The sequence below is a fragment of the Bos mutus genome, chromosome 20 (assembly GCF_027580195.1).
Source record: "Bos mutus isolate GX-2022 chromosome 20, NWIPB_WYAK_1.1, whole genome shotgun sequence".
Taxonomy (NCBI): domain Eukaryota; kingdom Metazoa; phylum Chordata; class Mammalia; order Artiodactyla; family Bovidae; genus Bos; species Bos mutus.
In genome coordinates this window covers 2,790,910-2,804,442 of record NC_091636.1, presented here as the reverse complement: position 1 = coordinate 2,804,442, position 13,533 = coordinate 2,790,910, and the positions used below count along the sequence as shown (strand labels likewise).

The window sequence follows — 13,533 nt, the reverse complement described above, 5'->3', positions numbered from 1 at the left end:
GCCAGGCCTCCCTGTCCATCAGCAACTCCTGGAGCCTACTCAAACTCATGTCCACTGAGTCGGTGATGCCGTCCAACCGTCTCATCCTCTGTCAGCCCCTTGTCCTCCCGCCTTCAATCTTTCCCAGCATCAGGGTCTTTTCAAATGAATCAGTTCTTTGCATCAGGTGGCCAAAGTATTGGCGTTCAGCTTCCGCATCAGTCCTTCCAATGAATATTCAGGACTGATCTCCTTTAGGATGGACTGGTTGGATCTCCCTGCAGTCCAAGGGACTCTCAAGAGTCTTCTCCAACACCACAGTTAAAAAGCATCAATTCTTTAGTGCTCAGCTTTCTTTATAGTCCGACTCTCACATTCATACATGACCACTGGAAAAACCATAGCTTTGACTAGACGTGCCTTTCTTGGTAAAGTAATGTCTCTGCTTTTTAATATGCTGTCTAGGTTGGTCATAATTTTTCTTTCAAGGAGCAAGCATCTTTTAATTTCATGGCTGCAGTCACCATCTGCAGTGATTTTGAAGATCAAAAAATAAAGTCTGTCACTGTTTTCATTATTTTCCCATCTATTTGCCATGACGTAATGCGACCAGATGCAGTGATCTTAAGTGTTCTGAATGTTGAGTTTTAAGTGAACTTTTTCACTCTCCTCTTTCACTTTCATCAAGAAGCTCTTTAGTTCTTCTTCGCTTTCTGCCGTAAGGGTGGTGTCATCTGCATATCTGAGGTTATTGATATTTCTCCCGGCAATCTTGATTCCAGCTTGTGCTTCATCCAGCCCAACATTTCTCATGATGTGCTCTGCATTTAAGTTAAATAAGCAGGGTGACAATATACAGCTTTGATGTACTCCTTTCCCTCTTTGAAACCAGTCTGTTGTTCCATGACTAGTTCTAACTGTTGCTTCTTGACCTGCATACACATTTCTCAGGAGGCAGGTCAGGTGGTCTGATATTCCCATCTCTTTAAGAATTTTCCACAGTTTGTTGTTGGCATAGTCAATAAGGCAGAAGTAGATGTTTTTCCGGAGCTCTCTTGCTTTTTCGATGATCCAGTGGATGTTGGCAATTTGATCTCTGGTTCCTCTGCCTTTTCTAAATTCAGCTTGAACATTTAGAAGTTCATGGTTCACGTACTGTTGAAAGAAAAGCTTTGGGTAGCTTTAATCTACTCTAGGTCAGTTTGCTAAAAGTAGGCCCATGTACACTAAAGGAGAAATTGTCAAACATCCTCATCAATAATGAGTGCATGCCTTGCATGCCTCTGATAAGTTCATGCCTGAGACCACCAGATTCTGGAAAACTCTGACTCAGCTCCACTGGTCCTTTACCCACAACTGGCCTCCTCTTCACCAAATGCACACAGAATATAAAATTAAGCCCTAAAACTTCAGCAGAAAAAACCCTTCCTACGCTACTAGCTTCATTTTTCTTTTCCTATCCCTAACGCTGTCTCTTTCTGATGTTTTCTAATACACTTGTCTTTGTTTCAGATGAAAGTGCTGAACTGAATCACTTCATGTTGTTCCCTTCCTGTGTGTTACGGGTAGTGACCTCCATGGTGAGGAAGACCACGATTTTCTTCCCTGCTCTTGGAATAAATTTCAAGTTCCTTGGCATGGCAAACAAGGTCCTTATCTGGTCCCTGCCTACCTGTGGTCTCATCTCTTAGTGCTCCTGCCCTTATCTATGGTTCAGCCATTCTTAATTCTCAGCAAATCCACTGATGCGGACTCTCCCTTGCCTCCATTCCTCTATATGATGTTTTTTCTGCCTAATACATTCCAAACTGTATTTCAATATCTAGCTCAAGTTTTACTTCCCCTGGGATGGTGAAATTTTCTTTTTTTTTGTCAAAGGGCATCAATCTCTTCCTCATCTAAGTTCACTCGAGCACTTTGACCACCACTCTTATAACAAACTGTATTACGGTTGACTGCTTGTATTACATGGAACAACAGACTGGTTCCAAATAGGAAAAGGAGTACGTCAAGGCTGTGTATTGTCACCCTGCTTATTTAACTTATATGCAGAGTACATCAAAAGGAACTCTGGGCTGGAAGAAGCACAAGCTGGGATCAAGATTGCCGGGAGAAATATCAAGAACTTCAGATACGCAGATGACACCACCCTTATGGCAGAAAGTGAAGAGGAACTCAAAAGCCTCTTGATGAAAGTGAAAGTGGAGAGTGAAAAAGTTGGCTTAAAGCTCAACATTCAGAAAACGAAGATCACGGCATCTGGTCCCATCACTTCATGGCAAATAGATGGGGAAACAGTGGAAACAGTGTCAAACTTTATTTTTGGGGGCTCCAAAATCACTGCAGATGGTGACTGCAGCCATGAAATTAAAAGACACTTACTCCTTGGAAGGAAAGTTATGACTAACCTAGATAGCATATTGAAAAGCAGAGACATTAGGCTATGGTTTTTCCAGTGGTCATGTATGGATGTGAGAGTTGGACTATGAAGAAAGCCGAGTGCCGAAGAATTGATGCTTTTGAACTGTGGTGTTGGAGAAGACTCTTGAGAGTCCCTTGGACTTCAAGGAGATCCAACCAGTCCATTCTGAAGGAGATCAGCCCTGAGATTTCTTTGGAAGGAATGATGCTAAAGCTGAAACGCCAGTATTTTGGCCACCTCATGCGAAGAGTTGACTCATTGGAAAAGACTCTGAAGCTGGGAGGGATTAGGGGCAGGAGGAGAAGGGGACGACAGAGGATGAGATGGCTGGATGGCATCACTGACTTGATGGATTTGAGTCTGAGTGAACTCCGGGAGTTGGTGATGGACAGGGAGGCCTGGTGTGCTGCGATTCATGGGGTTGCAAGGAGTCGGACACGACTGAGTGACTGAAGTGAACTGATTACCCATCTGTTCCATTAGACAGTGAATTTCTAAAGAGCAAAGACCTGTGTTTGCCCAGTATGTTCCTGCTGATTGCTGTCTGTCCGTCATATTTCATTAGAGATGTCAATTATTCCAAGAAGCCTCCATGACACCACCCTAACCCCTCCCACCTAAGAGTGTCTCCTGTACATGGCTCTGGTGCCCCAGTACCCTTTGTGCCAGTACTATCTCGGTGCCTCATCTCTCCTATCATACGGTTTTTGAGAGCAGTGCATAGGCAGTTATTGCACACATGTACCTGGCACAAAATGGATTTCAAAAAACATTTGTTGTGATAAATATGAGGTGTAGCGTACTTGATTAGACCTACCTATTCGATTCTTTTAAGCTGTGCATTTCACTTTGAAGCTTCAGGAAATACTTCACATAACATTCAATGAAAATAAGCCCTCAAATACCTTAAGAGTGTCATGCTCCCTAAAAATGCAAAAAGCAATACTTTTGACCCCCTAGATATACCATATTAAGGCTGTATTTGAATATATAGAAACAATTTACTTAAGTATTTATTGAAGGCCTGGTCTATAAATGTCTTATGACTGTTAGACTCTCTAGAGACATCAATGAACCAAACATTAGAACAATCCCTGCCCTCATGGAATTTATATTCTAGTAAGATAGAAAATTAAACATATATATGACACATTAAAAAGTACTACAAAGAAAATAAGGCAGAGATGGGAGATTATAAGTGTGTGTGTGTCTGAGATTTCAGTTGGATGAAAATGAAAAATACAAAATTAGTAAACTTGATTATTAACTCTATTTTGGTTACTGTCAGATAACTTAGTTTTATCTTTTCTATGGATTAGAAATCTGTTGCCTTTTTTTTTTTTTTTACAGATGGTAAATGCTATGTGCTGTGTACTGTGCTAGGGGCCAGGGATCCAGAGATAGTAATACATGGCTTTTATTCCTGTGAATCCACGCTTCAGTATGGGTGGTAAACACGAAATAGGAATGCTCTGAGTACCAAGATTCTGAAGCAGTGCTGGCGGAGTACAAATGGGAAAATGCTCCACCAAGAGAGCTGAGCACAAAGTCCGTGCTCATGAGTGGGAAGGACCTGGAGCCTCACCAGGAGACTGAAGAGGCCCAAATCTCAGAACCTAAGAATATCGTAAGCACCAGAAGTCCCTTTGCAAAGCATTCTTAAGACATTAGGGTCATCATATTTTTCAGAGCACACTGTATTCACTATGGGATCAGGCCTGGGGATATGAGAGGATGTTCCCTTTTCTGTGTGGAATGAGAGTGGGGCCAATTCTAATATGCTTCTGACAGAGGTGACTGCCACAGAGAAAATGAGTGATTACTGGAAGGCGGAGTTGAGTTCTACCAAGCAGGGAGGTTAAAGGGCTTCAGAGTGAGGGTCCCAGACTCAGATTATAGGGTGAGAATCAGAACCCATTCGAGGAGATTAATTTTCCAGTGGCCTTGTGAGAACTACATATATATGGATAGGAGGAAGACAGTGGGGAGCCCTTTGGTAGAAGTGGCACTGATCTAATTGCTTTCACCTAGAAAGATCTGTTCAATGAATTCTGAAGGTCAACACCAGATAAATAAAAAATAAAAAAGATTAATGATTTGTTACTGCCTTACAAGATGTTAAACATGAAAAACTGAAAAGCATGAGGTTTGCTTATTGACGACACCCATCCATCCATCCATCCAACCAACCATTCAATAGTTACTTACTATGTGCTGGACCCCAACAAAGTATAAATTAGTAAAAATGTAATTCTTTTTCTCTGAGATTTCACAGTAGAGAAGGCATTCTAGTATACTAGAAGGCAACAAAAGAGCTTTTGTTAAAACTTTTAGGAGATAAGAGTGTGAGGAGGTGGTTCCAGAACAGAAATAGGCTGTCAGTTCAGAGCTTATTGTTAAAGTATTCCCTGAATGTGAACCATCTATATCTTTGTTCATGGAGGCAAGTGCTGCTGGGACGCCTTCTGGCAGATGCCTATCTATCTTTCAACAGCTAGCTCAACTTTTACCTCCCTGGGGAACCTACTTCTTGCCCCAAACACCAACCTCTTTTTCTTCAAAGTTCATATGGTCCTTGGCATGTGTCTTTGTTACAATACATTGATGGTTTATTAGTTATTTATTACAGCTATTTATTACACTAGATTATGAGCTTCTAATGAGCAATCCACTTTACTCATTCTTATAAAAAGCAAACATTTTATTAATTTCTCATGCTTAGCACAATGTACTAAAAAAATCCTGCGGAATAGCACATTCTCAGGATTACTTTCTTCCCTACTTCAGTTTGTGCAACACACTGCTGACTATTTTCTTCTTGAAATACAATTCTGTTAGTCAATCAAAACTATTAATTACTTTATACCATCTATGGAGTAAGTTTTTCAGTTCCTTAGCCTCATAGTCAAGGATCCCAGACAACCTGTGTCCAACCATAAAATAAGCAGTATCTTTGACAAAACATCTTTTCCACTACTCTCCTTCCTAAGTCTGTACTTAGACCAACAAAAAACCTCTTGCTTCACAATTCCAATAGTCCAATCCTACTTATTTGCTAAGATTCAGAGAAATATCTTCACCTTTATAGAGCCTTTCCTGATGCCCCAGATAAATGCAATCACTTTTATATCTTTTTTATGGCACTTACCATCTTCTATATTTTATTACAGTCATTTAGATAGTTACCTAACTGATTCTATTAAACCGTAAGCTCATTTTGGGGTAGGATCTAAGACAAATCCCTCATGAATTTTAGCATAGTTAGAGAAATATGCTGGATAGGTGAGCAAATCGGATTCCTTTGTCTCATTCCATATTAGGGAAAGGAACTCGCAACAGTGGTGGGGTGTATTTACTTTGTGCCAGACACTGTACTAAGCCCATATATGCACATATATATATATATGCATATATATGTGTGTGTATATATATATATATATACGTTAGTTCACTCACTTCTTATAACATACCTGAGAAATAAATATTATTTGCCCTGTTTTATGGAGCAGAAAACTGTGATTCTGAGACATTAAGTAATTTACCCCAAACCCCACAGGTTGTTAAGTGGTAAAATCAGGACTGGAACTGTTCTAAGTTGTTTTCTGCCCCCCTTACAAATCTCATGGTCTTGACTTATCTTTGTATAATACGTTATGCATATTAATCAACAGCACTGATTGCATGACTGAAAACAGTGTACTCAAAGATCAGAATTATGACAATTAAAAGAATGAGTGTGAGGAAATCACATCATACACATTCCTTCATTTTTTTTTTTCAATTTCCTGCTGGATTTTTGACACTTCGGTCTGTGTATGATCTGGGAAAAGTTGAAACAAGGCGACTAAGTACACTGCAAGGTGAGATGCTTTTCACTGCTACGCTCTCACTACAGGGGTAAAGAAGCAGCAGCGACTCGTCTTCAGTCCTCTAGTAGTGGCACAGTCTACCAACATGGTTGCTGTGTAGTTCCAGGCGAGCTAGGCTTGGAAGGACACAGTGATAAGCAATGCAGTTTGTGTACCAGTTAATGCAGTCAGTGTTTATAGAAATGCTTGTAAATTAAACAGCTAACCACTAAAATACCATTTTATCAAATAATCACCATAAATAAAATGCATTTGACTCTAAGATGACATGCGCTCTTACAGGATGTTTCTTCTGCATGCTAAGGACTATTCAGAAAATTAAAGAACACACATTTTTTTTGTGGATAAAAGGCAAATAAACTTTCCCCAGCAGTAATGTGAGAACCATCACTGACGGTTTGACATATCAATATTTCAGGAAGAATAAATGACTTTCATATCTATGTTTTTTTTAAATCATATACTTACTCATTTTTATATTACTAGAATACTTTGGAAAGAATCTGTACTTTATCACCTGAAACTGCTTAAAGTATTTCAAAATATTTTAATAAAGCTCTTTGAATTATCAAATAATGTAACTTTTAAGCAAATTTTACTATTATTATAAATATTTGCTCTTCATCCCTTGCCCAAAGGAAAACTATAAATCTTGCCTCAACTGAATGAACACCATTTATCATATTCATTTTGTTGTCAATACAATTATGAAAAGCCTTTGGCCTTTTCCCAAGGAAGCTGATTTGCTACTGAAACTCAATTATTATAAGCAAGGCCGGTACCAAGCCACCTCGTGTGGCAATCTAACATAACTTCCTGCATAACTGACACTTGGCCCTCCGCCCCTGACCCTAATAACACCGATGTCTCTGGGCAGAAGGAGTAGACAGTGGTTTCTAGTCCAAAACAAAACAGTAAGTCTCAAGGTTTTCGCGTTTGTTATTTTCTGCCATCTGCTGGACAAAAGTTTCATTTCTGATAGGTGCCCAAAAGAAGGAGCTAAGTGAGGAAATGAAAAGGGCTTAATTAAAAAGTTAAATTATAGTATGTTCTATAAATTTTAGGCAGTACCAATTATGACAGATATTTCTATTCTTTGATGGTTAAGGGGAACATTCTTATCTTAACGTTTGGTTAAGATTGTTGATGAGGAAAATGTGAAGCATTAATTGCTGGATATCCTAGAATTGTAGTTGGTTTCAAGACAATCATCAATTTTAAGGTGCCAAAATGAAGTTTTAGTAATTTTTTAAATAAATTAAGAGTTTTTGCTTTGTGAGCTTCTATTTGTGTTTAGAGAAACGGAAGAGTCACATGTAACACTTTCTACGTTAAAGTCTGCAGTCTGCACGTGTACTTTATACTGGTACAAACACATATACGACTTCTCAGTGGGAGGAAATTCTTATCTCCAACCCTTCTATGGACACACAAATCTGATGAGGTAGGTTTTAACAGTACGTAAAAATATAAGTCAGTATTCAAATTAATGTCAAACAATTTCTTTAACATGTGGAGATGTCCCTAAACTGTGCCCAGATCCTGTTATGTTTTTGCCATAAATGTGCCATCAGTTGAAGACTATCTTTAACAAGTTTCTTTTGCAATTTATGAGGGAGGTTTGATAAAAAGGGTTTGAAAAGAGCAACTGAGAAATAATGTAACTTAAAAAGGAAGTTGTTTAAGGTTACAGAATTTCTCTTATGCACTGATGGTTTCCTGTACTGAACACAAAGGCATGATAACATTATGTTACTTATATAACTTGCATAAACTATCACTTTCTGTTAAGATCAAACAGGATTCATGTAATACTGTTAAAACAATATTAATAGTAACATCTATGATTACCTGTTATGTTCCAGACATTATATTAATACAAAGTGCACTGCCTATTTCTATGGTTACAATAAGCCATGATACTGGATGTCTCTTTTTTTAGATGAGGAAATTCAGAGAGGTGAAAAAAATTGCCAAAGTTTACACAGCAAATGGAGACCTAGGAATTCAACCCAGGTCTGCCTAACACCAAATCCATGCTCTTTTTATTCATAATGATGAGGCATTTCTGTGGGGGGATTTCATTTCCTTAATTTTTTTGCTGTCTGTACTAAGCCTTGGCAGTGGTAAATTCAAATTTTATATCAAGTGAAAAATTCTAACCATTTATTTCCCCCTTTTCTTGTCCATTAATGTTTTCATGATGATGAAACACTATAGCGTGATGAATTAATAAGCCTCAAAGAGAAAAAATGAAATCAGCTCTGCTATTTGAGATACAGTAAAAATCCAAGTCCCTTAGAAAATGCCAAATGGTAGGCTTCATTGATCTTGATTCAAAGATGTTAGCCCAAGAACCCTGCAACCCTCACATAAACAAATCATTTGGGGATGTGATTTTCAAGTTGTCAATATTTAATGGCACCAAAAAAGTGACCTCTCAGAGCTGGGTCTCCAAGTGCTGTGCTCAGTTGTCTGTGCTGCTGCCACTGTGCTGTAATTTTTAGCTGATTACACATTAGTTCATTTAGCTTTGTTTCCTCTTCCCTACTGTGCCATACTATTAAACGAAAGCCAGGGGCCTGGCATCCCTCTGTGCACAGAGCTGGTATTGTCACAGTGTAATAAGGATACATCCAGTCAAACAGCATGGTGTAGCTGGTCTTTGTGTTCAGTGCAAAGGCAATCCCTCGAAGATCTCTTGCCAGCCCGATCAACATACGCTGTCAGTGGGAAAGAGACACAGTAATTGATTTTCACGTTAGCACAGAGCAGATGGAGTAATAATCAGGCAATAATGACCACATATCTGATTTTGATTCATTAGCTAAAATGTCTCGCTCAGATCTCTTTCTATAGAAAGCCATAGACTTTTTAAGCAAACAGACCATCAGATCTGCTGACCAACTCTGCTTCTTATAAATTGAGCTAAGTCATAATTCCAGTGGCATAGAAACATTTAGATTAACATATTTTTTCCTGAATAATGCCAAATTAGAAAAAAAAAGAGGACTGATAATTCCACAAAACAGAAATGTAAAGGATCCAGACATTATAAAAACAATTCTTAACCACAGTGGCTTGTAAGAAATCCATCCCACTATGCAGTATGGAGTCTAACCTGAAAGCACACTGGCATTTAAAGATCCCTAAGGAATACTCTCAGTAACTTCGGACAACATAAAACTGGCCAGATAACCTACTGGCACTGTGACATACCCAGAATGGAACTCACATTCCCCAAGCAAGGAAAAGAGTTCTTCAATATCAGAAGACTTGCATTTAAACCCAGCTTTACTTCTTAACTGTAAGACTTTAAAGCAAGGCAATTTATCAGTCTCAGTTTTCTCATCTTTAAAAGGGGCTAATAATGTCTTTCTTACAGAAGTAGAGTCAGGAATAAATTTATATAAAAATGCCTAACAAGAGACTGAAACATACATAAGTGTTCCATAAATATTTAGCTTTAGAGAAAACAAAACAAAAATTTGACTCTTAAACAAAAGAGATTTGATTTTACTCTGGACTCTTAATTAAGCTGTCATTAGGATGATGGTTGGGCAGAGAGAAAGAAAACCCATGAACAGATGCTAGAATGTCAGAACAAAGAGTACAAATAAACATAACTGCAAAACAAGGGGGTGTGATAACTGAGATATGTAACTGTGACTTCTGAAGATACTGTTTTCAGTGGAAATACTCTGCTAGAAAATGGTCTCTGAACTTTTTTTTAGTCAGATTTTCTTTTCCCTCATACTTTGGTAATAAATGAAAATCTCTACAGGAGGGCATTTAAATTAGCATTAAGGATCTGGAAGCCATTAAATCCTGACCATCATTTAATGGCTAAAAAATTTCAAAATCAGAAATAGTTTATCTGTCACAAAGATCTGTAATTTTTGATTCCCTGCCCTCCCATGCCCCATACCTAAAAGGTGACTCAATATAACTGGAAGTTTTTTTAATAGGAATATTCAGTTTCTATACTGCGTAACAGTTTATAGAATGATGGTAATCTGAATTTCTGAATCTGTAAACCCTGAATGTTTGTTTCTGCTTCTTTAAATAACTTATTCCTTTTCCTTTCATAAGCTTACCAGTACTTATTTTTCTATAATCGGCTAGTCTCTCTGTAGCTGTCTCATATGATTGCTACTTTAAAAACAAAACAAAACATACTTTGCCTCTTATGGAACCCATTTTCATCACCTGGAACCTTTCTTCTCTTTCTCAGCTTTCCATGTTTCTTGCAGCTTCCAGAACAAAATATGTCTTCTAAGAAGTCTTCTTTGAGCAACTCTATTCTAATTCTCTTTGCAGTCTTCCTATCAAAGTGGCCTTTTTGGGTTCTATTTTTATTACAGGTTACAGGCTACTCTTCAAATAATCTTAAGTTTTCACATATACATAAGGTACTCACCATTCAACTCTAAACTGGTCAATAGGAAAAATGAGTTTTAGTTTGTGTCTAGTGTAAAAGGCTCTAAAAATATTTTAGACTATCCTTATTACACAAAAAGGTTAATGTTTATTTTATCACAAATTTTTCTTGCTTAAAAGATCCAAGTTAATAAAAGGGCTCAAATCTATGAAATTATATCAATGTTTAATATTAGAAAACATTACTACAAAGCAAAGAAAGCATATGACAATATAGTAACTATGTTTTCAATAGATTCAATTGAGCAGGAAAATGCAATGTTAATGTAAGAAACAGATTTATTATGCTCAATTTTTTATCTCAAAGCAGCAATAGTACTGAAATAATCTATACAGATGCTCAAACAACACTAAAGAAGTACTTTCTTGATAGTCAAAACATACCCAGTTTTGGTATGAGACAAGGAAAACTGTTAACTAGTTCAACCAGGCTACCAAACAATCTCAGAGAGCAAAGGGTGGATCTGGCTGAAATTTAGGGGAGGAAGAGGCACGATTTACCATCTCATTTAAAACAGTGGATAGAGGTTTATTTCAAAAGTTACCTTTCTCCTATAGCTAGTCATACTTGACTAGTCTGAAAAATGAGAGGTCCTTATAAAGTGAGGCTGCTTTGGGGAGTGGGCAGGTCTGGGGTGCCTAATCCTCAGGATCCTTTCTGGGATAGTTCAAGGAGAAACTGCTTGGCGTTTCAGCCTCCTGCATGGTGAACGGTTGTCTGTGTGCCAAGTGTGAGATGGATGGGCTGGGAAACAGCTGAAATGCGACTCCTTCCACCCTGACCCCCAAAACAGGGTTTCTAATGGAAAGTCTGACAGACCCTTTACTGTAGTGGCACTACTGGGGGCAGCTATAATATTATCCTCATAATTCTACTATATAATAACAACAAAGAAAAAGAAGGTGAAGGGTCATTGTGCTTTGTCTTTAGAATTAAGATGGCTGTCTTCATCCTTACAGCATACTCTTAATTCTGGAGACACATCTTAATAACCTCTAAATAGTTCCAACAAAAGAGCCGTGTCAGAGGAATGAGCAGGCCCCAAGGTGTTTCAACTGGAGTGTTTTCATCTGCCTTTATTGCTCTATCCCTCTCCAGAATTAAGGCAATAACCTGTGATAAATTATTCAGGAACTGCTACAGGGATCAAAGCAAAATCATTCTGTTAAAGTGCTGTTTGCAACATTTGGCACTTAGTGCGAAAACTTTTAATGTGCGCATGCTGAAAATCTAGGATTTTAAATAATTTAACATTGTGGAGTTTTTACGAAGGGACTAAAGATAGCAGGTTCCTATTTAACTGCTCCTTTATCCTCCTAGAAGTTTTCATTCATTTTCCTTAAAACCGATGACGTCATGGCCAAATCAAAAATGATGCATGGGAAGTCAGGGTATTGGACTGTATTTTACTAAGGGTACAATTATAGGGGGAAACATTTACTGTGAACTAATGCTTTAGAGCCAGGGTTGTCATGGCAGTTTCTTCCTTTTTCCCTTTACTTGGAAAAGAAAAACCCAAGACAAAAATTCAATGTTCTCTTCAATTTTATTAGGACTAAGTAAGAAAACAAAGCTATAAATTTAGGAGTTTTACAGCATTTCCTCCTCTCACAACCATATTTCAATTTGGCAATGTAGGTCCTTAATGTTTGTGCTCATCCTGAAATCTGCATTTGAAAAATATCTATAAACAGGGAGTTAGAAAATCCTGGTAAGGATTGCAAATTAAATGAATTTGGCAGTCCTGCGGCATTTTCATAGAGATATTTTAACAGCATCACCTCCTGTGGACTGGAATACTAAATACTTTATTGAAGAACAAAACAGTACTGTTTTTATCTTTAGTACTTGCAAAATGAAGTACCTGAAAGCACTTTTGCATGTATTATTTATTCATCATGATAGAAAAATAGCCTTAACCTAATAAATTACATTTAAAAGCATTTAGTGCAAAAGTTTTGTTTATGATAAAGCAACAGATTTACTTCTTTATCGGTAGCTTAAAGCACCAAGTTTTCTTTATACAAATTAGACAGATGGTGCTTACAGTAGAATTTACTAAAGGTCTGTCACAACAAATGCAGCCAAGCTGCATATTTAATCACTGCAGAATCTTGTCTACCTGCAGCTGCCAACTGCTAATCCAATTTCCCTGATAAATGTGGCAAGAGACACGATCAGCAATAAAGAGCATCTAACTCCATTTTCCTGCAGGGCGTCTTTTGATGAACATTTAGGACGGAAGCGCGGAGTGCACTGTGTGGCCTTGGTTCGTGGCAGCTGCATGCATTCTGAGGCACAGTTCTCAGGTTACTCACTTAATTCTGCCACTATCATTACGTTGCTATTGATCTCAGTAGCTGTTGCCTACACAGCATTACTCTAGATGAAGCTGAATCAGGCAGTTATCATGCATCAAACTTGCTCAAAAGCCTGGAGATTTCCCCTTAATTACTTGTGATTTTATTTGCAAATACCGTTAAAGTGTAATCAAGCAGTCACTTTCCAGGGTCGTTAAGAACTTGCTGGTTTAGGGATATATCACTGGAACTCCATTAAAAATGACTCTGGGAAGATGGTTTCTATCAAACTAGATGGGATTACATCAAAATGGGCTTGGAGTATAATGAAATCTTCAAATGAGACAAATGTAATTTTTAAAAAGATACTCTTTTTCAATCTTACTGCTTCTTTTCTGATATAAAGGGCAGCAATAGCCACCTTAAAGTTGCCAAGATTTACTTTCGGTCATTAAAAATATTTGGAAGACAACTGAAAATAAAGCTAACCTGAGTAGAAACTCTGGTGAAGAATTTCAGCAA

At 37.9% G+C, this 13,533-nt stretch overlaps 1 protein-coding gene across 7 annotated transcripts in view; it reads right to left on the bottom strand.

Moving 5' to 3' along the window:
- The window catches only part of RANBP17 (RAN binding protein 17), a 369,878-nt gene that overhangs the window by 69,987 nt on the left and 286,358 nt on the right, over positions 1 to 13,533 (bottom strand). For all 7 annotated transcript variants that reach the window (XM_070357405.1, XM_070357402.1, XM_070357403.1 and 4 more), the window contains one exon: positions 8,905 to 8,993. In XM_070357405.1, coding sequence (XP_070213506.1) covers positions 8,905 to 8,993 — 89 coding nt within the window. The remainder of the gene's footprint in view (positions 1 to 8,904; positions 8,994 to 13,533) is intronic.